The 23223-nt window shown below is 41.0% G+C and overlaps 1 protein-coding gene across 1 annotated transcript in view; it reads left to right on the plus strand.

The window, feature by feature from the left end:
• Nucleotides 1-23223, plus strand: part of SNX1 (sorting nexin 1) — a 111580-nt gene that overhangs the window by 40391 nt on the left and 47966 nt on the right. The window contains exons 2-9 of the mRNA XM_073618966.1: nt 579-681; nt 756-877; nt 2356-2422; nt 3199-3242; nt 3932-4073; nt 14803-14881; nt 15007-15082; nt 15187-15300. Of these exons, the coding sequence (XP_073475067.1) occupies nt 579-681; nt 756-877; nt 2356-2422; nt 3199-3242; nt 3932-4073; nt 14803-14881; nt 15007-15082; nt 15187-15300 (747 nt within the window). The remainder of the gene's footprint in view (nt 1-578; nt 682-755; nt 878-2355; nt 2423-3198; nt 3243-3931; nt 4074-14802; nt 14882-15006; nt 15083-15186; nt 15301-23223) is intronic.

Below are 23223 nucleotides of genomic sequence, written 5' to 3' on the forward strand. Positions count from 1 at the left end.
GCTATTGATTTGTGGTGTACAAGATATTGGAGGGAATTTACCAAAACTGGAGCGGTTGTGCATAGTGACTAATTGGCTTCTAGCTTTACCTAAGCTTTAAAAATAAAAGCTAGAAGCTGATTGGTTGGCATGCACATCTGCTCCATTCTTGGTAATTTCCTCCTTTGTGTTTAGCAGCCTTTAGAAGGAAGGCCTTTTTTTTTATTTTTTTATTTTCTATTTTAACCAAACCTGTCATTCATTGCCAATCCTGTGAAAATATAAAGTGGAAGAATTTTTGGTCGCTGTGGAACACAATATATTCTTTGCTCAGCCACAATTTGAGAGTGATGCCCGAAATGCTTGTAAAGTTTATATCTTCTAGAGCAGATAAAATAACTGCACCTATAGGTAGATGTAACATGTGGCTCAGTGTAATGGACATCTCATGCTGGCTTGCTTCCAGGTTGATTAGTGGAAAACTGCTACTGAGATCCTGTCTGTAACTTTATCATCAGACTTCTACTTGTATCCATGACCCCTGTCCTCATTTGGCTTAAGCTCCTAATCTCACTACTCCCTGCTCACTTCTATTTCAGAGTAAACAAGTAATCGCTCCAGAGCCCAAGAAAGAGACTCCACAAGAAACCTCAAGAGAAAATGGCCTCTTCCTGGATGATGATGACCAGGATATTTTTGCAGGTACACCGTTGTGTTTTATTGCATCTCTTCTGCATTTTGTGGTCACCGTGTTAACAGTCTTTCCTATCCTGCAGACTCTTCCGTCAAGCTGTCAGTGGACAGTTCTCACAGTACTCAGATGGAGGAGCCTCAACTCACAACCCCTATGCTCATTGCAGCGGCCTCTGCACCCCCAAAGCAGGAGTCATTTGAAGAGGTAATTTAGGTGGAGAAACAACAAAACCTGTCATTTTTATAAAACTTTTATAACTGAAAAAGGATTCTGAAAGAGGATAACTGTGTTCGTTCCACCCTCTTTCAAGCCATCAAGGAACACTGTGTTGTTTGTTTCTATGAAAATGAACCAATAATCAAACATGCTGGAAAATCTGTAACTAATCTTGGGACTATAACTAATGTCCTCGTGCAAGAGAATCCGTAATTAAACAAAAGAATGGGGAACCTCCAAATTAAGAGGTATCAAAAAGGAGAAACCTCTGGTTACCCACCCACTCACTAAATAAAATGGGGCTCTATGGTCAAAAAAGAATTGCATATGGAGAAAATGGCAGAAAGAAAAAACTGCCTAAAGGACCATGTCTGTGAGTCTCCGGGAGGCTCACGGACATGGTCCTTTAGGCAGTTTTTTCTTTCTGTCAATCTGTCATTAACCACTTGACCTCCAAAAGATTTACCCCCCCCCCCCCCCCCCATGACCAGGTCACCTTTTGCAATACAGCACTGCATTACTTTAACTGACGGTTGTGCAACGCTGTACCCAAATATTTTTTTTTTTCACACAGATAGAGCTTTCCTTTGGTGGTATTTGATCCAGTATTTGATCACCTCTGCGTTTTTTGTTTTTTTTAAATTTATTTGTTTGCACTATAAACAAGAAAAGACCAACCATTTAAAAAAATGTTTTACTTTCTGCTATAAAACATATCCAATAAAAGAATTGAAAAAAATCTAATTTCTTTGTTAATTTAGGCAAATATCTATTCTGCTACATGTGTTTCTTGATTGGTTTATGTAGACGCTATAAAGTTTGCATAAACCAAACTATGGGATATATAGTTTGTATACTATATGCTGGCTTTGCGATCGACGGGTTCCGATGGACATCGAGTGCCTGGCACCCGCAGATCGGCTTCTCCTGTGAATAATCACTGCAGAAGCTGCGCGCCCCCTGCAGGTGGGAGTGTGTTATTGCGTGCCTATATACGTGACTCGGCACACAGCTGCTGCCCTGTAGCAGTGAAAGTGCTATGAGGCGGTCAGCAAGTGGTTAAAAGAAAACCTGCAGGTATAAAGTGCAGGCACCTAGAGGTTTCTCGAATATGCTTTTACATAAATGAACACCAGGCCATAATGACAGGCAAAGCTGCAACACTTCCAATAGAACCAAAGCTTACTTGCCCCTTTCTGTTTCCTGCACAGTCATTTTGCCCACTGAGGCCAGTCCATCATAATCAATGTGTGGGAGAAGGAGGTAGGCTGACAATTTGCCTGTCAGAAAAGCCCAGTATTAGGCCATAAAAGTAGGTTATTAGATGCTGATGAAGATATATTCAATACTTCTAGGTGTCCACAATTTTATATTCTTTTTTTAAAAAAAATTTATGACAGTGTCTCTGTAAGTTGATCGTAAGTGCATGTAAATTAAATAATTGATTTGTTTGTGGTTGTTCTCAGTTAGAAGAGGAAGAACAAGAGGACCAGTTTGAGCTTAACATCAATATCACAGACCCTGAGAAGATTGGTGAGCGTTCTTTCAGAATGACTAATTATGTTCTGTGTAACATGTGGTTATCTCTTGTATCCTCCTGAGATGTCAGGCAACCTAATTTGACTCATCCAGCAGCACTTGGTAAACAGAACTGTTCAGCCTCTGTCTTTCAATGTGTTGACATTTTGTGTCTGCAGCCTAATATCGCGTACACACGAGCGGACTTTACGGCAGACTTTGCTCGGAGGACTTTTCTACGTACTTTACGACGGACTTTCTGAATGAACGGACTTGCCTACACACAATCCACCAAAGTCTGTCGAATTCGTACGTGATGACGTACGACCGGACTAAAACAAGGAAGTTCATAGCCAGTAGCTGCCCTAGTGTGGCTTTTTGTCCGCCGAACTAGCATACAGACGATCGGACTTTTCGACCGGACACGATTTCGATGGATTAATTTAAAACATGTTTCAAATCTAAGTCCGTCCAACTTTTGAGAAAACAAAGTCCGCTGGGGCCTACACACGATCGAATTGTCTGACGAAATCCAGTCCGCGGGGCAAAGTCTGCCGTAAAGTCCCTTCGTGTGTACGCGGCATTACATTTTATTTTGCTTCAATCGTTCTGCATGTAATTGTTCTGAAAAATATAAATAAAGACATATAATTTGAGAATACAATATTTTACAGCATAATGGTCAACAAGGCACAGCTAATAAACAGCTCTAGTGATATTTTATTTTAATCAATTTTCGATACTTGAAAAGATTACTGTGCTAGAGTAATGACTGCAAATTTTATCCTCAGGTGATGGAATGAATGCATATGTAGCTTATCAAGTTTCAACCCGGGTAAGCAGCAGAAAGATCTGGTTCAATCTTCTCTGTGCAAAAGTGTAATTTTATTTTAAATAACACAATTCTTTATGGTTTTTCTCAAATTGAGCATATGACCTATGCTCTATTTTTTTTTTTTTTACCCACTTTTATTTTTTTTATTTATTTTTTTTAAATTTAATCACCATTTGTTCAAATTATTTTAATAATGTATAATTTTGTACCTTTTCATACTATGTGAACATACCTTGCACTTTTACTGTTTTCTCGCACTGGTAGGCTGTGATCCTCAGTTACTGTAAGGCTACTTTTACACTGCTCCATTGTAAAAACACATATGCAATTTTGCCATGTTTGTACCCTATTTCCAGTGCATTTTGCACCTGTGAAAAAGAACGTGACTCAAAACCTGCACCAAAAATGCAGCAAGCAGGGCTTTGAATAACGCAACAGACCCGCAACTGACCAGTGTGAACAGCGCCATAGGATTTAATGGCCATGCATTTTTCTTCCGATTTTTTTTTTTTTTTTTATATAAACACAAACGGAAGAAAAACTGATCAATGTGAAAGCAGCCTGAAACTTCAATTGTAAAATGGACAGTTGAGCAGTTTGTAACATTATTAATCACAGATGTGTATTTGGCTTTCCGCTTAATTATGTTTTTTTTTTTTTTTTGTTGTTTTTTTTTTTTACTGTACCAGACCAATTTACCAATGTTCCGGAGCAAAAATTTCACTGTGAAGAGAAGGTTCAGTGACTTCCTGGGCCTGTATGAGAAGCTGTCAGAGAAGCATTCCCAGAGTGGGTTTATTGTCGCTCCACCTCCTGAGAAAAGCCTCATAGGTGGGTAGTGGACACTGGAGAACATTGTGTTTCCAATAATATTTTTTAGATAAAAAAATACATAAAAATTTTGTTTGCAATGTAATGATCCCAATCTGTCATAGTAGTGTTTTTGTAGTCAGTAGCTCTAGAATACAAAGTACTAGTAGAGAGACTTCAAAGAGTGCAGTGAAATGTGTGCAGACATCTGCCTCCAAAAGGAGAAAGTCATTTTCTGCATGGCCAGACAAAGCCCGACTATCTCTGGGTACGTGTTCTAGTTCAGCAAAGGCCATGCTATAGTTTTAAAGCTTAAGTACACCCAAAATCACAAACAGAAATATCAGAACAAGGGACATACAGTCAGTCGGATGTGTCCCTTGTGTCGATTCCCTTTCTGTTAGTAAAAATCATCCTTTGACTACACAAATAGAACACACATAAGGGAGCTGCTTTACCCACTTAGGGATTTTCATTTTTGTTTATTTAGACCTGTGATCTACACAGCTCTGCCACACAGTACAGCTCTGTCTGGTCAGGCAGGAGTCCTGATTTTTCTGTGAAGATGTTCAGTAACACTTTTGGTCCCCTTTGCACCCCAGCCTTTGATTGGACATTGAAAGGAAACAAATCGATAATCTAATCATTCTGTTCTCTCTTCCTATTATTATGCTCCTTGCACTGCAGTACAACTGATTGGCTTTGTACTTGGAGCTCATCTGGCTAGGTAGGGGAAAGATTAAATAAAAATATTTGTCTTATTCCTCACTCCTCCAGCAGGTTGTACTCTCCATTACTGTCCGACCTCTTCAAATTGTGGTCAGACCCTTGCTGCCCTCCTGTACAATACAGGACTGCTGGTCCTTCTTTGTACATAATGACGCCAGAGTAGCATTAATTTGTGGATTTTATATAAAGAGATAAGCTTTAACTGCTTTTACCTTTTTTTTTACACTTGCGTCAATGCTTTCCTTTTATCTGGTATAGTTCTCTGAAACTGGAATAGCGCACTTTTCATTTCCTGTTCCTTCTGTTTTATGTAGTTCCTGTGTTGTAAGCCTATGGGACCATTGTTTGTAGGGATACTTATTATATTGATAGAATTAGCAGGGACAGGAAATGGTGACAGTGAACAGAAACATTGAGTAACAGGTACTGTTTGTGCTCCAGTCTGAGTTTTTAGAAAATGGACGACACAAAGGTAAGTGTATTTTAACATTTTACACTTACCTCCTGATATTTTGTGGGAATCTTCCTTAGTGAAGCTTCACACTAGAAATTGTCTTCAGTGAGAAATGTGTGACTAAGGTAAAATCATAAAGTAGCAACCACCCACTGAATTTATAACTAGCAGAGAAAAATGGAATTTTCAATTCTGTTTGCCAGTCAAGGGAAAAAATTTGCAAGTATATGTAAAGCTAGAATGTGACATACCTCCCAGTGAGGATAATTTCTCTCTAGCAGTTTAAAGAGAGACTGCAGTCCCTCTTTAAACAGTACCGGTAAAAGCCAAGCAAAGGGCCTGTCGCCAGTATTGCTTAAGGTCTCAAAACTGATCTTTCCTCATTATTGATTTGCCAATCACTTGTTTTGCCTGTCTATATGGAGGCGGCTACCATGGTAGAGGCAGGACTTTGTTTCTTCATGATAGAACAGTGAGCATCAGAGTAGACATCACTAAATCTAACCTAAGGCTCATTAGACTAGTAGGAAGAGGCAGCACTGCCTAAGATCTTCCACTGTAGATACATGACATGGCAGAAACAAGGTCATCCAGTGCCCTGGGTGAAGTTGCTCCCCTCTCCCCGATTTATGTGTCTTTTCAAGACAAGAAAATTTAAATCATGTTAAAATAAGTGAAAACATCACTCACAGCTGCCCTTTCTGCCCTCCCCCCATCCCCCCCTTCATATTTTCTGGTGCATAGATTTATTACATGAATAATGAATGTACTGCTCATGTAGTATGTTGCAGTGTGTACCTGTTTATTAAAGCAGTTTCTGTGTTACATGTATAGTATAAGCAACGTGATCTTGTATCATGTGTAGTAAGAAGCAGTGAGTAGACGTGCTATGAAATCTGTGTGTTTATTACATGAGGTGTGTGTGTGTATAGAGAGATGTAATAACCACTTCAGCCCTGGAAGGTTTTACCCCCTTCATGACCAGAGCACTTTTTGTAATGTGACACTGCGCTACTTTAACTGGTAATTGCGCGAGGCAGTACACAAACAAATCTTTTTTCCCCACAAATAGAGCTTTCTTTTGGTGGTATTTGATCACCTCTGGAATTTTAATTTTTTGCGATATAAACGAAAAAAGGCCGTGTAATTCTACTTTTTGTTATAGAAAAAATTAATAAACTCAATTTTAGTCATACATTTAGGCCAAAATGTATTCAGTGAATAATATAAAATTTAAACTCGCGCTGAATGGTGAAAAAACAGTGAAAAAGAAAACTAAAGCAGCTTCCACACACAAAGTGCTACTCACTAGAAATGTAAAATTATGGAAATTTGGCGCTCGCAAATATTGTTAGACATGTGTGACCAAGTGTAGATGAGTGCAGATGTGAATATACAAAGCAAAAAACATGTAAATAAAGTCCAAATAAATGTACTGCATGTTCTGATCCGCAATGGGAAAAAACTTTTGAAGTGCAATGGACCACAGACGCTCCAGGACTTTTCAGGTGCAGAGATGCCACCCCCACATGTGTCCCCACTCACCAAATGGCGATGACCCCCATCTTTGCAGTGTGGGGGTCACTTCAGGCTTATGTGATTCGCCAACCTACAGGGCGTTATCAAAGACCTGACCTGTCTTTGATATTGCCCTGTAGGTTGGCGAAACATGTCGACGTATTTCCGGTGGCACTGACGTCATTCCCTGCTCCTTGGAACCCACTTCCTGGTTTCTGGAACGCACACCATGAGCAGCGTCCGGATCCATCTCTAATCCCTTTACATGCCTGTTTTTATCAACTATTTTGTAAGTACCCATTTGTATATGGAATAAATCCCTTTTCAAACGGTACTTTCCACTATTAGTTCCATTTTTTTCCTTTTTCGGTGCCTGGTGATTCTGCTGAGAAATTCCAACAAGAGATCCTTTGATCTGATGTGCACAACACCACTCCTGAGCTTCTCTGGATATCATCACATAAGCCTGAAGTGACCCCCAGACTGCAAAGCTGGGGGTCATCGCCATTTGGTGAGTGGGGACACATGTGGGGGTGGCGTTTCTGCACCTGAAAAGTCCTGGAGCGTCTGTGGTCCATTGTACTTCAAAAGTTTTTTCCCATTGTGGATCAGAACATTCAGCACATTTACTTGGACTTTATTTACATGTCAAAATGTATTCAGCCACATGTCTTGGCTAAAAAAATGTCAAGTGTATATTTATTGGTTTGTGCAAAAGTTAGTGCCTACAAACTATGGTAAATTTTCTGGAATTTACGCAGCTTTTAGTTTGACTGTCCATCTCATTTCTTGAGGTGCTAAAATGGCAGGGCAGTAAAAAACACCCCCAAATTACCCCTTTTTGAAAAGTAGACACCCCAAGGAATTTGCTTAGAGGCATGTTGAGCCCATTGAATATTTTATTTTTTTTGTCACAAGTGATTGAAAATTGACAAAAAAAATAAAAAACGAGGATACCACATGTGTGAGACTTTGGGAACCTAGCCGCCTACAGGACACCGAAAACCAATCACCACCTTCAGGATTTCTAAGGGCGTAAATTTTTGATTTCATGCCTCACTACCTATCTCAGTTTCAGAGGCCATGAAATGCCAAGATAGCACCCCCCCCAAATGACCCCATTTTGGAAAGTAGACACCCCAAGCTATTTGCTGAGAGGCATGTTGAGTCCATGCAATATTATATATTTTGCCACAAGTTTTGGGAAAATGACAAATCTATATATTTATCAATTGATATAGATCGGTGGTATGCCCACTATTAAAATATCGCCCTACATCCACCCACTTCTAATGATGGGCATGCAATAAATATAAAAATTTATGCCGAAGCATAGGGGCGATCCGCCCCTATGTCCACCCCTACCCTTCTGCTTCGGCATATATGCTCTTTTTTTTTTTTTTTTATCTGTGGTGGGGAAATCGCCTCCTCCAGCACTGGAGTCACGGATTTATGTATCGTGAGAGCAAACCCTGTTGCTGTCAAAATAAATAAATCCCTGCTGCAGCTGAATGGCGTACCTGCAAAGCAAACAATGGTTAACAGTACAGTAAAACAGTAGAATGACATGCCTGCAAAGCAAACCCGATAAAAGACGGTAACAAACTTTATAGTAGAGCAAAAAATACAGTAACACGGAGCAGAACAAAAGAGCGCAATAATAACACCACTATTTTTGGCTTTTTATTTATTTATTTTTTCACTTTTATTATAACTTTGAATGTTCTTGCTTAGGGTCTCTCAAAATGTGATGGCCATCTCATCTTTCGAGACCCTGTGTGACAGTGTGCCCTAGGACTGTGCCTTGCTGTACCCTATGCTAATACCCCACTAGTGTATGGTAGCGACGAAAAGCGTCCCCGATGCAAAGACCCGGTTGGTCAGGACAGGAGGGGACAATAATAGCGGGTGTCATGCCTATGTTCGTGTTTTCTACAGACACGACATCTTCTTTGGGGTGCTCTTTTGGTAGGGGTACCAGGGAGGACATCCTTAAAATGCCTCTCGTGCAGCTGGCTCACTGCATTTGGATTGGGAATTTGGGCCACAGAAGGACTGTCATCTCTTCCAGGAATTTTAGAAAGGGTCCAGACGCTTTGTATAGTACATAACAGAGCCAATTGGAATAAGTATACAGACGCTTTTTTATACTCGCGTCTGGCCTTACAGCCCTTTTTTGGGCAGTTGGGGTGCTCCACGCTCCTATCTTTTCTCTCATAAACCAGAAAACTATATAGCCTGTTGCCCTGTCACAGAGCTTATACATCTTGACCCCATATCTGGCACGCTTGCTGGGAGAAACTGTTTGAACACAAGGCGGCCAGAATATTTAATCGAGGACTTGTCAATGCAGACATCTTGATCAGGAATAAACAAGGTTGCAAATTGTTGGTTGAAGTGGTTTATGAGAGGCCGAATTTTGGTGGGCCTATTATATTCAGAGTCACCCCGAGGACAACAGAGTTCATTATCATTTGAAATGCATGAACCACAAGATTTGCTCGCATCCAGTCCTGGCCATGGCAGCAGAGAACACGGGCATATGGTGAATTGGGTCAGTGGACTAATATGACCGTAACTTACTCCTTTTTAGTAATGCCCATGAGGCGGGATAGGCCAGAAAGGGCTTAAATTCTGGAACCGTTATAGGTTTCCAGCCAAATTCTCTGGCAAGGATCAAATTTGGATTTGCGGTGAGAAATTGACTAGTGTATAAATTGCTTTTGTCCACAATAGATCTGTACAGATCTTCTGTGAAAAACAGCGAATAAAATTCAAGGGAAGTAAATCGGTTGTGTCCACCTGAATTGGGTTGGCCAGTGAATGGGGGGAAGTACGGCGCTGCAGAAGTGGTGGGCTGCCAGAAAAGGGCACTATGGGCTCTACTGGCCTGTCTTTTGAATTCTTGGTGGCTGCAGGACACTACTTGTGCTAGCCACTGCTCCAGCTTGAACTGCACTTATGGGACTCTCCATGTCACCAAGTGTTACTGCAGAGCTGGTTTGTCTATGACCAGGATGTACTAGGTCACTGATGCTTGCCAGTTCACCAGAGGGTTGAGCGGCACTAGTACTTGCTCTCTGCTGCATACGTTGCACCACAGCAACAGAAGAACGGGGTCGGGTACGCCTGACCTTAGCAGTGACCTCTACTCCGTCATCAGTGCTATCTGTCAGGGTGCCGCTACTCTCTACAGATATATATATATACATATCGTATAGTGAGCCTGAATCCGATTGTGATTCTGACAGTGAGGCTTCCCCTGCACGCTCATCTGTCTTGCTCCGTATCCTGTAGGCCTCTTCACTAGTGTACCTTTCGTTTGACATTTTGGCCACTAAATTTACAGGTACAGCTAGTGTGACTCGCAGGTAAAAAAGCACCTGGTTGTCGGATTGCTTGAATCGCTACAAAAAAAATTAACCGTTGGTGCTAGCAGGGATCAGGCGTTATTCTAACACTGCAGTTTTGTGTGGTGTGAGTGACCGTGATCTATTGATCCTGCACTTTGGGTGGACAGGGCTGGGCGGCTAAACGCAGGTGCTTGCAGGTGTCTGGGCTGATCCTGCTAACGCTGCATTTTAGGGAACTCTATACTACTGGGTACGCTAGTATAGATCTGATCAGATCAAAGCTATTGATCCCTTCAGACACTATACTAGTAATGGAGGTGTGTGCTTGTGTGTTAGTGCTACTGGCAATTAAAGGGTTAAAATCTGGCGCTTTCTGGGATTGATGCTACCACTAACTGACACTAACACCCAACTGATGTCACCCGTGACACTAATACAGTGATCAGAAAAGAGATCTGTACACAAAGCTAATAAAGGGTCTGGAGGATGTTGGTTATGAGGAAAGGTTGCAAGCACTGAACTTATTCTCTCTGGAGAAGAGACGCTTGAGAGGGGATATGATTTAAATTTACAAATACCGTACTGCTGACCCCACAATAGGGATAAAACTTTTTCGCGCAAGGGAGTTTAACAAGACATGTGGCCGCTCAATAAAATTAGAAGAAAAGAAGAGGTTTAACCTTAAACTACGTAGAGGGTTCTTTACTGTAAGAGCGGCAAGGATGTGGAATTCCCTTACCTTAACACTATACAAGGCTAACTAGCGTCACCCGTGACACTAATACAGTGATCAGAAAAGAGATCTGTACACTATACTAGACCCTGTGATGGGTTGAAAGGGTTAACTGGGGGGTGATCAGGGGGTTAAGCCTTTATTGGGAAATATATGGGAGGTACCCTAAACCTACCTGGGCATACCACTAACTGTCAGTAACTACCCTTACGCTGTTTAGTGTGTGACACCAATGCAGTGATCAGTGAAAAATCTGAAAACTGCACTTTCTGACACTGACAGTGAAAAGGTTAACTGGGGGGGTGATCGGGGGGTTAAAAGTGTGCTTGTGTGTCCTGGTGTCAGTGTAGTGCTTGGTATACTCCGCTGTGGATGTCTTCTCCTCTCTCGGTGGAACCGAAAAGGGCTCCACAAGGGGAGATGACATCACTGTAATGCAAACACTGGTAGAGGAGGCTTTTCATTCCGCAGAACCGATCAGCAGGTCCAGGCCAGAAATCCTTGGCCTGGACCTGTTGATAGATCCATTCTGTAGCGAATCTGATTGCCGCGAGGGCGTGCGCCCCCTACCCGTGGGCGACTTACAGGTACGTTGGTTCGCGCAGCCATGCTGCCCTGCCGCAGTACATGGGCGGTCCGGTACTAGTTAATGTAAATGATTATTTATATGTAAAATGGAGGTTATCAAAGGTTTAGAAATGACACAATTACTATGTGAACAATATAGTCTACCCTTTTTTTGAAGGATAAGTTTACCTTTTCAAAAAAAAAAAATAAATGCTCAGCTTTTTACAGAAAAAAAAAAATTTGCATTTATTATTTATGTTTTATTGGGAGCCTGGAAAGCATTGCACCCATGATCAGCAGATCGTGGGTGCTATGCAGGGCTCTTACAGGAAGCATCAATGAACTACCACAGCACTCAACAGCACCAAGGTAATTCATTGAGAACTACAAGCCGACAGCCGCAAAGGCTGCTGGATCTTGTAGTTTTCAATTCACAGAACTCTGTGAATGAGTGACGCTGGTGGGTGGGCGGAGAAAATCCCCCACAACCTGTGACATCAGGAAGGTGTGGGTGCTGGTGGATTGATACATGTTGCACCCTGAATATGGATGTAACATGTTACAAAAGGTGAACTTATCCTTTAAGCATTGTGGAAGTAAAATGTTTAACATGTACTGAGTGAGCAGTGAGTGCAGTAAACAGCAGTGTGAGTGGTGGTGCATTTAGAGTCATGTGATCATACGGACCACACACACAACGCACGCTCTTCCTCCTGTCTCACTCTGGGTCTCTTCTCTTCTTGTCCAGTCGTAAAGGCCCAGCTTCCTCCCACTGATGCACTGGCTGCCCTCTGCTCTTCATCATATGCCCTCCTTTTTTTTTTGTTTTTTTTTTTTTTTTTTTTTTTTTTGTGTCCCAGACCCCCCTGGCCTGGGCAAGTACTGTCTCTTGTGCTTTCTTTCTTTCTTTCCTTCTTTCCTTCCTGCTTTCCTTCCTAAACCTAGGCTTTAAAGGGTGCTCTGACACAGTTCACATAATGTATTTTATGTTTTACAGTATTCTTTTTCTAAGAAGCTGGTATTGCATAGTATATGATGGGACTAAAAGGAGCAGAAAACCAGTCCCACTTCTAGTTGCACTTGTGCTTACCTACACAGCTCACTCTCTGCCTTCTAGACATGATTACCGTCTTCACACACTACCCCTGGAGAGGTTTCATGGCTGAATGCTATTGGTTGGAAGGTGAGTGAATGAGATGGGTAGGATGTGTGCTGTATGAAGTAGTCACAGTTGGAAAAAAATATATATATATTATAATATAATTGTTGTGGGCAATGTGCGAGTGAATGTTGGAACAACTTGAATTCCCAAGCAAAGACTATAAATGGTAAAAAAATATATAAATGAAATACTTGTTGTCAAGCAAGTGAACAGTGAAAGAAATATCAGGATTTACAGGCTCCCCCAGGTATAATCCAAAGATGGTACTCTCAATTTAAAATACAAAAGAGGCCAGATGCAGAGTGCATTATCGTTTAAATTTTGAAATTTATTGTAGGTAAACATCAGGGTAAAAAAAACAGAAGGTTAACGCTGCCCTTGAAAGTAAAAAAATTATATAAAAAATTATATAAAAAATTGTATGAAACAATTTAGATTATAAATAAAGCTGCCAGCACCAAAAAGTCTTCAATACAAAAACTAAACTCAGTGTAAAATGTGGGGTGGGTGCAGCGCTAAAAATGTTGATCAGAAAAAATTTATATAAAAACCAAATTAACATTCAGTAGTGGTGAAAAGTGTAAGTGGAAAACTAAAAAATGTCCCTACACATCAAAAGTATAGATCAAAAAATTTAGTTATAAGAACTAAATGAATTAACATTCAGTAGTGGTGAAGAGTGAAAAGTGGAAAACTAAAGCAGTGTCCCTATAAATCAAAATAGAAAAAAGATTGAGAAACATTAACACAAGCAATCAATTGAATGATCATGCAGTGGTGATAAAAAGTAATAGACAAAAAAATAAAAAATATAGGAATTAAAAATCCTGTAAATGACAATGATGTGAGTCGCAACTTTAAAGGCACATTGATGCAGATTGTAAAATGACAAAACATCAAAAGGAATTCCAAAAGAAGAAGAGTAATCATAAAATATGCAAAAAAAAACCTCCAAGAGTAATAATAAACAAAAGTTACAATAAATAAAGTCCCAAAGAGAAAACAGAAAATGTTGAAGAATGTTCATGAAAGTGAAAACAGCTGATCATCGTGAAAAGGATAGTGGAGAGCCTTCATCCAAATAGGTTGTCCACCCAAAGTGAGCATGTAGTCTCCTTACCCACAGGGATGACCGCAATGGCGGTCTCACCAAGCCCAGGGAATTGGGTCTCCCAGAAACCTGAACGGATATCCTAATCAGCTGGATCTTTATCACTCAAAGATATAAAAAAGAATGTTGCCCATAGTGTAATATGAAATATGCAGGGCTTTTTTTCTGCTGCAACTTGGCGGAACGCAGTTCTGGCACCTCTGACAGGCAGCCCTCTCTGCTCTGACCTGTCATGTATCTCACACTAGCGCTGCGCACACAGGGCTGTTGCCTTTTTGAGTACCATCAGGGTACTCACACTTTGTGTGCTTGCAGCGCACCAGGCTATAGAAGACATACAATGTTAAAATCCTCCCCAAATGGTTTGCAGGCTTGTGTGAATCGGCAGCTAGCTCAGAGAACAAGTAACTCTCCTCCACCTTCCTGACCCCTCGCCTGACGTGACGACACAGGACGATCTAGTGTCTTTCTCAGGGGGAAGTATTTTTAATATTTTATACACAGATTATGGGAGTATGAATATGCTTAGCGGCTGTGGATTGGTTCTCTTACATTTACTTTAAAACATTCTTTGGACACTCTGGTAGCTCGCAAGACATCTATCTAAGTCACTCACAGTTGGTCAGGCACTCTTATGTGCAGGGAAGCAGTGCTGTGTTGTAGGGAGTTGTTTGTTGAATCCATGGCCCACTGGGTAAGAACAACTGAACTAGAGTATATGTAGAATACACTCAAGTGCCTGCTTTTGGTATCATTGTACTAACCACCTTATTAGATAAATGTACCAATTTATTGTGCTAATTTGTTCTTGGGTGGAGTTTGTACGGATATAAGTGTTTTTTTTTTTACCTTTTACAGTTTTAAATCTACTAAGGCTAGCGCCGAAACGCATCAGTTTTTTGTTTAATTGTCACTTTTATGTATTCAATAAACATGCTACACGGATTAGTGTTGCCGGCTCCATCTATCTATTTATCCTGGCCACATGAAATGGCCTGGCAAGCTGGATTTGGCCCACGGCATTGTGTTTGACATGTGCTATACACGGTATACAGAGATTTATCAATTTGTCTGATTCACATACCTGAACCTCCTCCATTATAGTGTATTATGCTTTATTCAGGTATGACTAAAGTGAAAGTTGGGAAAGAGGATTCCTCTTCTATTGATTTTTTGGAGCGAAGACGAGCTGCTCTGGAGAGGTAAGGAACCTAATAATAATAATAGTATAGTGACATCTATTTCTTTGTCACTGAAGAAGACAACTTTATATTCGAGGTTGTCACATTGATGGATTATATATAAACCCTCACATGTTCTCCCACAGGTACCTGCAGAGGATTGTCAGCCACCCAACACTATTACAAGACCCGGATGTTCGTGAATTTTTAGAAAAGGATGAGGTAATTTTTTTTTGTTTTTTTGTTTTTATTAGGTTAGGAGTTCTTAGAGTGAAGAATATTTTGCAAGAGGTAAAAACAAGTGCCGGTTTTCTCTTTCTTTTTAGCTTCCTCGTGCTGTCAGCACTCAGGCTCTGAGTGGAGCTGGACTCCTCAAGATGTTCAATAGAGCTACTGATGCTGTCAACAAAATGACCATCAAGATGAATGAATCTGACATTGTAAGTACCAAATTGGTCCCTTTAGACATTTTTCCTGACCGCTTAGCAGTAAAGTCTAAAAGAGGTTTATCCTTTGTGGAAGTTGAAACAAAAGCTAAGCACAGTTCTCCCTACCATGTCTTACCTTCACTCTTGCTATAAGGCCCCTTTCACAGGTGGCAGATCCGCTCAGCTGAGTCCGCCAGATCAGCAGGAGATCGCTTTGTTGATCTTTGCTGAGCAGGCGGATGACAGGTCCGTCTCTGCTCACTGAGCAGGGCGGGACCTGTTGGAGCCCAGCTGATTTTGTATGGGGAGATCGGATGAAAATGGACAGCATGCCTGTTTTTCATCCGATCCGCCAGACGGATGGCTGAACGTATCGCCATAAGTGTGTTTTTATCGGATGGCAGACAGGTGTCAGCGTACACTTCTCAGCTGACATCCGTCTGCCCATAGGAGTCGATGGGTGGCCCACTCGGATCCAATTGATCGTGTGAAAGGGGCCTTAGGCTGTACTTTATTTATTTTCACAATCAGGATTGCTTTATTGTAGTCAGAGTATCAAAATACAAAAAGAAAACCAATTACAATGATCAGAACAAACAATAACCAGGTGACATGGTATCCTAGCATTAGGGAGATATATACATTAAGCTATATCATAAAACATCAACATCTAGTTGCATTCCAAAGAGGTGTAAACAACATAGAAACAGGAAAATCCTACTGCGCAGTGCCCTCAGAGTAAAGTAATATCGCTACACTCTAGAGGGGGAAAGAAGGACATTGTAGAGGGATGGGGGGGAGGGCAGGAGGGAAAGGGGGTAGCTAAAGACAGTCAGTTGGACACAACCAACCACCCGTCAGGGTGCACTCATTTGGCGGTCCATGGCAGCCACATCTTGTCATACTTCCAAGGACAGCCACGACTAATGTACGTTAGTTTGTAAAAAGGGAGCGCAGCATCAATCATGGCTTCCCATGACTACAATGTGTGAGTGGTCCAGTTACAAAGGATCAGTTTTTTGGCATAGAAAAATAAGTAGGAGGTCAACAGTTTGCTGTGGTGAGATCTTTGAGTATCATCAGTAATGCCCAGCAGTGCCTGTTCTGGGGACACAGGGATCTCTACCTGGAGTCGATTATTAAAAAGCTCAAAAATATCAGACCAAAGAACTAGATTGTAAGCTCTAACGAGCAGGGCCCTCCGATTCCTCCTGTATTAAATTGTATTGTACTTGTACTGTCCTCCCTAATGTTTTAAAGCGCTGCGTAAACTGTTGGCGCTATATAAATCCTGTATAATAATAATGGTGATCTTAGGGCACTCACAGAACATATGGAAGAAAGTACCCAGCTGTGTCCGACAGCGGGGACAGAGGGGGTCCTTATCCTGGTGTAGCCTTTGTAATCGTACTGGAGTAAAATATACAGGTGCAAATTTTGTTTGGATCAGTTTATCTCTAGAGGATATCACCAACCTAGGACCATTTTCAAGACAATCCCAGTCTTGCCTGTCTAAGCTAGGGATATCCTGTTTCCATTTTATCGCATAGTCTCTCCATTTTATGAGAATTGGTAACAAGTAAGGTCCCCTATAATGCAGAGGGCGGCTTCTCTAAATCCCTCAGGAATAAGAGCTCTTCGACCGATTCAAACTGTAGGAGAGACTGAGCGGGCAATTGGGCCCTGGCAGCATGTCTAAACTGGGCAGAATGAAAAAACATCCAACCTGGAAGGGGGAATACCCGAGCCAGCTGGGTATAAGTTAGAGCTGCATGATTAATCATTAAGAAGCGTTATTGCGATTTCTTTTTTTTTTTTTCCCCCTTGCAATCTTGACAAAGTATTTTCCAGATTTCTTTCTATGCAGAGAGTTCTCTGCTCTGCTGAAGCCGACAGCCGTCAAAAAAATAAATAAAAAAAATAGAAACTGGGCAGTCTGCCAAGTACCACAACATTCTTCAGCCTGGGAACTAAGTATAAACATTGTAACGATTTTGTCCTTTAGATCAAAAAATTTGAAAAATTACTTAGAACCCCAAACATTATATATATTTTTTTTATAGCAGAGACCCTAGAGAATAAGATGGCGGTTGTTGCAATATTTTATGTCACACTGTATTTGCGCAACAGTCTTTCAAATGCAATTTTTTTGGAAAAAAATACACTTTTTAATGAATTAAAAAAAAAAAAAAAAACTAAAAACAGTAAAGTTGATTTTTTTTTTTTTTGTATAAATGTGAAAGATGTTACACCGCGAGAATCGTGAGAGAATCATGATCTTTATTCTAAGCAAAAAAATCATGATTCTCATTTTGGCCAGAATTGTGCAGCTCCTACTATAAGTCAGTAGCTTGTCCTTCGCCATAATGTCCTGTAGTGTTCTTATATTGCCCAGACTTGAGGGTCTGGAACTGATCAGAAGTGCTCTAGCCTAGGGTTACCTCATAGAGGTTGTACAGGTGACCATCGTTCCTCACACAGGAATCTATGCCGAGCAGCCTCCCAACCTCGCATTGTTGTCCTAGTCATGCCTGGCACATTATTGTATACCCTTGCTTCTCTATATATTAGGTTTTGTAGGTCTGATAAGGAGCCCATATAGGCACCCTCAACAAAAACCACAGCATTAGAGTGCGAGCCCTCAAACCACCAGTACACCGCAGCCCAGTAGTACACTTGGAAATTGGGTAGGGCCAGTCCCCCCGAGTTGCACAGGGAGGTGCAATGTTGATTAAACTAGTCGAGGAAGGGCACCATTTCATATAAAAGAACCCAAGAACTACGGTCCACATTACGGGAAAAAAGCGATCGGAATCCACAACGGGCTATTTTGAAAGAGGTATTGAACTTGGGTAGGAGCATCATTTTATACGCCCTAAAAGATTTAACGGGAGTCTAGACCACGCTGCCCTCTTGTCCTTAAGGAGGAAGAGCAGGGGAAGTGATTATGTGAGTAATATTGGGACACATCCCTAGTCACCTGTATCCCCAAATAGCAAAACTCTGTCACCCACCGCAAAGGTGATGGACTAGCAAAGGCAGGTGCTTGATCATCTAAGGGGAAGAGAACTGATTTAGAGCCAATTGATGCAAATTGCTGGGAAGTCACCAAAAGTCTTAAATAATTTGAGGGCAGCCTGGAACGAGGGTCCCGTATCGTTCAGATATATTGCAGGGCATTGTCGGCATATAGCGCCAATTTTTCTTCGAGCCTCCCAATTCGCAACCCCCTGATCTGCGGAGATTCCCTGACTAAAATTGCCAAGGGAGCCAGGGCAAAGAGACCAGGAGACGAGGGACAACCCTGACAGGTGCCTCTATATAGTGAGAAAGGGTCATAAATCCAGTAATTTGTGCAGACCCTCGTCCTAGGCACTTGATAAAGCATCTGAATTCAACGCAGGAAATGAAGGCCAAATAAATGCAAGACCTCCCTTTTAATAAATCCATTCTACAGAATCAAAAGCCTTCTCGGAATCTAGGGAAGCGATCACACAGGATCCAGTATTGTCATGCATTAGAGAAAGATTCAGAAGGAGGCATCTATTATTTATGTCCGTGCCCTCACACAGCATGAAACCAGTTTGATCTACTTGAATTTGGTCAGATATAATGGAGGACAGACGATTGACCAGGATCTTAGCAAGAACCTTTGCATCTATGTTTTATGGTTGAGATAGGCCTGTAGGAGGCACCCTCCTGAGGGTCCTTGCTAGGCTTGGGAACCAGCACAATGATCGCCTCGTCCTCCGCCAATCAAACAAAAAAATGATCTGCACAATTTTCCTAAGTAGTTGAAATTATTTATGTATGTTCAAAAGTGATAGCTTTGGGTGGAAGTTTTGCCTTAATATTAACCCACCACAAACCTACACAAACTGAGCATATGCTGAAGAAATGCAAATGCAGAAATTACCTTCTCTGATAATAAATTAATGTTTAGTTATAGATTCATGTATTTATTTGCAAACGTTGACTTTTCCAGTAACCGTAAAACGTAGCCATTTGCATATAAAGAAAAGGCAAACAGTTGCCTAAGGGCCATAACTATGAGCCACTGGAGTCTGGTTACACAGTCAGAGATTCCACAAATACAATAAAATTTGATACAATTTTCAATATATAACAAAAAAAATAAAAATTATTAAATGGAAACCACCCACCATCACCAGTAAAAAAACAACATTGTCTAATATAAACAAAAATGATGCGCCTGACGCCACATTCACATATACACAGCTCATACCCAATAGAGCTATACAAATGGCAATGAACTTGGGGGAACTATGTAATAAGTGGGCCCCCTGGAAAAATTACTCCGTGACATGATGGAGCAGCAAAATGGAAAATAAGAAAATCAAGGACACAATGACAGGTCACTATAGGGTCAACAAATCATTTATGGCTACCGCTACGCCCATGTCATGAGTATCCGGGTGCAGAAAAAAAGCCTGGTGATTGCCTAAATCACTGAGGTGAAAAATCACCTAACTGTACAGAACTAGGTTAACAAACTGTGCTGCTGGGTAAATAATAGTCCAATGAGCCAATATATCAGCGCTTAACTCCAAGGAACAGAGCAGTAACTCCAGTGTGATGGACTGGACTGTACATGACAATGGGATCGTAGGTCAGTAAATGAATATCGGGCGATGAGCACATGGAGCTGTATAACAAGCAGGACAAAAGCAGCAAAAGATGAGCAGTAAATGCAGTGTAGAATGCAGCACAAGCTGCACCAGTAGCACTAAGAGCGGAGGAAATCAGCTGGGTGAATGGCTCACGTGGCAGCCTGTCCATGCACGGACTAAGTCCCGCCTCTACGCTCAATGTTGCAAGATACAAGGTGCAATGGCCAGATAAGTTCATCATACAGTGTAATCTGCATGACCTCAACGCGTTTCACTGGAAACCCCAGCTTCTTCAGGACGTAGCGCCCCTTATCTGGGACGTACTAAAATACACCTAGCCCAGCCCCTAAACAAACTTAAGGGGTAACTCTTAACTCTTTTAAAGTACATAAGCACCATTAACGCATACTAATTAAATAGAGATTAAATATAAAGAAAAATCGCGTACCCTGACCTAATTAGAGTAATGACTGCAAAATAACATAAAAGCTAAACAGAACGAATACAGAGAAGGGCACACAAAGAAAGAAGAAGAAAATGCAGATTGTGGGCTTACAAGTAGATCAACATCTTAGACCCATAAGCATCATTTATTCAAGAAAGACTTGTAGATAAAGAGGAACTGCAGTCTACTCACATAATTTGTAATAAAAACATCTTTGCCATTCTGAAGCTTCCCTCCAACCACTTTGCATATTATTTTATATATACTGTGATTCTGTACTTGCCAAATATGCTGCAGATATATCCCTCCACGGTGTCTGGCTGCATCTATTATAACTGTGGGCAGCTGAAGCTGCTGCCTGTTCACTTCCTGGATTTACACAAACACACACCTCCAGCTCTGCAGCTCTCATTAGCCCTCTTATGACTCATCCTCCACCTCCCTTCCTGGCAAACTTTCAGAGGAGAGAGAGAGGGCTGTGCATAATGTCATAAGCCTAGGCTTTTTACCAGACAAGAAACGGGAAGTGGGCTGTATAAGGTATTTACTGACAGAAAAAAAATGTTTTACTATCCAAAGTTAAAACAACAAGGGTAGAGGATTTAATAGATGTAAAGATGAAAAAATGAACGAAGTTCCACTTTAAGCTCTTTATTTAAGCCCAAGGGCACAAGAGTATTTAATTTATAGACCCAAAACTTTTCCTCCTTAAGGAGGATCTAATCAAAGTCCCCACGTCTATTGCTAAATTTGAGGGCATAGATGCCTTTCACTTTAAGGCCCCTGGCACTTGATGATATTGAAGAAAATGCTGTGCCAGGGGGCTCTCTGGTTCCTTCTTAATATCCCTGAGGTGTTCACCAATGCGGATGCATAACTGTTGGTTTCGTCTTGCCTGTGTAAATTTTATCACATGGGCACTCTATGCTATAGATCACACGTGTAGTGGTACAATTAATCAAACTTTTGATGGAGTAGACAGTTGAGCCATCTGCATTAGTGAACGTCCCCGTGAGTTCGACGTGTACATATTTGACAATAACCACAGGGAAACCTCCCTAATGTTGATTCAAGATCTCCCTTAATTTACACCATTGAGCACCATACTGTGTAATAAATCGTATTGGTTCATGTTTATCCTGAGTAGTCGAACATGAAGGCTCATCACCCAGCAGGGACACTGTGTCTCTTCTTAAGGCTTTCCTTTTGCCCTTTTTTAAGATCTTGTGGGGGTAACCTCTTTCCTTAAATCTAACATACATTTCCACAGCCTCCTTTTTTTTTTTTTTTTTTTTTTTTAAATCCATTTGTTTAGTGCAATTTCTTTGAATCGGAAAAAATTGACCCATTGGAATCCCCTCAATTAGGGCCATTGGGTGGAAGCTGTCTGCCCGCAATAACTTGTTTGCGGTCGTTGGCTTTCGGTACGTTGAGGTCACTACACTGTTTTTTTTTTTGGTTTTTTTTTTTAGTGATCTGGAGGTCCAAGAAGGGAATTGCAACTCGATCAAAACTATACGTTAGTCTAATATTTTGGTCATTCAAATTCAATTCCTCCATAAATTTGTGCAATTCCTCTTCCTGGCCCCTCCAGATCACCAGAATGTCATCAATATAACGTACCCAGAAGGCAACTGACTTGGCAAAGGATGATAGTTTTATAGGCAACTGTTTCCTCCCACATGCCTAAATGTAAGCATGCGTAGGAGACGGTGCCCATGGGGCTCCCATGGATGTAAAACTTAGCCATTTGCCCTAGGTCTTCTTGCTGTCCACCCAGGGTGGCCACTCGTTATATTAAGGAGCAATTATAAAAGACATGGGATGGTGACAATTTTGACTTTGCATAAAATTCCATCTCCTATATCGCTGGATGTACTGATGATTTTGATATATGGTTTTCTATAACATTTTACTGCTGCTTTTTATTTTATTTTTTTCCATCATGTGTTGTTTTAAAAGGGTATTGTAGGAAATTATGCCTTGGCATTATGGCTCTTAGTTTGGTTAAGGAGAGTATGAGCATTTTAAATGAGGTCTGCATATTGCAGCAGTAATGAATGCCATATTTGCAACATTGACTAATACGATGAATGATGCATATAATTGCATATATGTTCAGTCACATCAAACAAAATACATTTTCTGAATATCCTTAAAAGTAAAAATGCACTTTTCATTTGCAGGATAGAGGTAGAGGACACAGGTTTCTATTGCGATTGAGTGGATTTTTGCAGTGTGGCAACATGGAGACCCTGGGGGGCAGATATAAATGATTAGGGGTCCTTGGCACAATGTTTACTGTGAATGTAACTTGGTCATAGTGGCATGCTGCCTTTGATGGTTGTGTGCCATAAAAACATTGATAACTGCCAGAGGGAATATATGCTCAGTGACTGATAGAACGTTTTATATTTAGTCACTGAGTGGATTAGTAGAGAATGGTTTTGTTTTTGAGGCATATATTAAGATGTAGCCAAAAAGTGTTTTATTTATTATTTTGAATAGAAAGGGGAAGGGTTAAAACCTTTCAGGCCATTTTTTTCTACTCTTCCTGTTTTTGATGCACAGCAGGTAATTAGGAGATTTTTCCCTAAGTGAGTTCCAACTTAGACAGTTGTCACCAGAATTTTTTTCATCATTTTGAAGCTTTAACCTTCTTGCTCTGGTGAGAACTTAAAAACTGTGCTGTTGGCCTTCACTTCACTTTCTGCCTTGGTCACAGTTGTCACCAGGACAAACAAAGGGATGAATCCCTGTGTCAAATTAGTTTGGGAAATACTCGGGTCCAGAGGATTATGGCCCAATATCACAGTCCGTCAGCCGGAATTCAATTGAATTGTGTTTTATCGAAACCCA

The sequence above is a fragment of the Aquarana catesbeiana genome, linkage group LG03, assembly GCF_042186555.1.
Source record: "Aquarana catesbeiana isolate 2022-GZ linkage group LG03, ASM4218655v1, whole genome shotgun sequence".
NCBI lineage: Eukaryota > Metazoa > Chordata > Amphibia > Anura > Ranidae > Aquarana > Aquarana catesbeiana.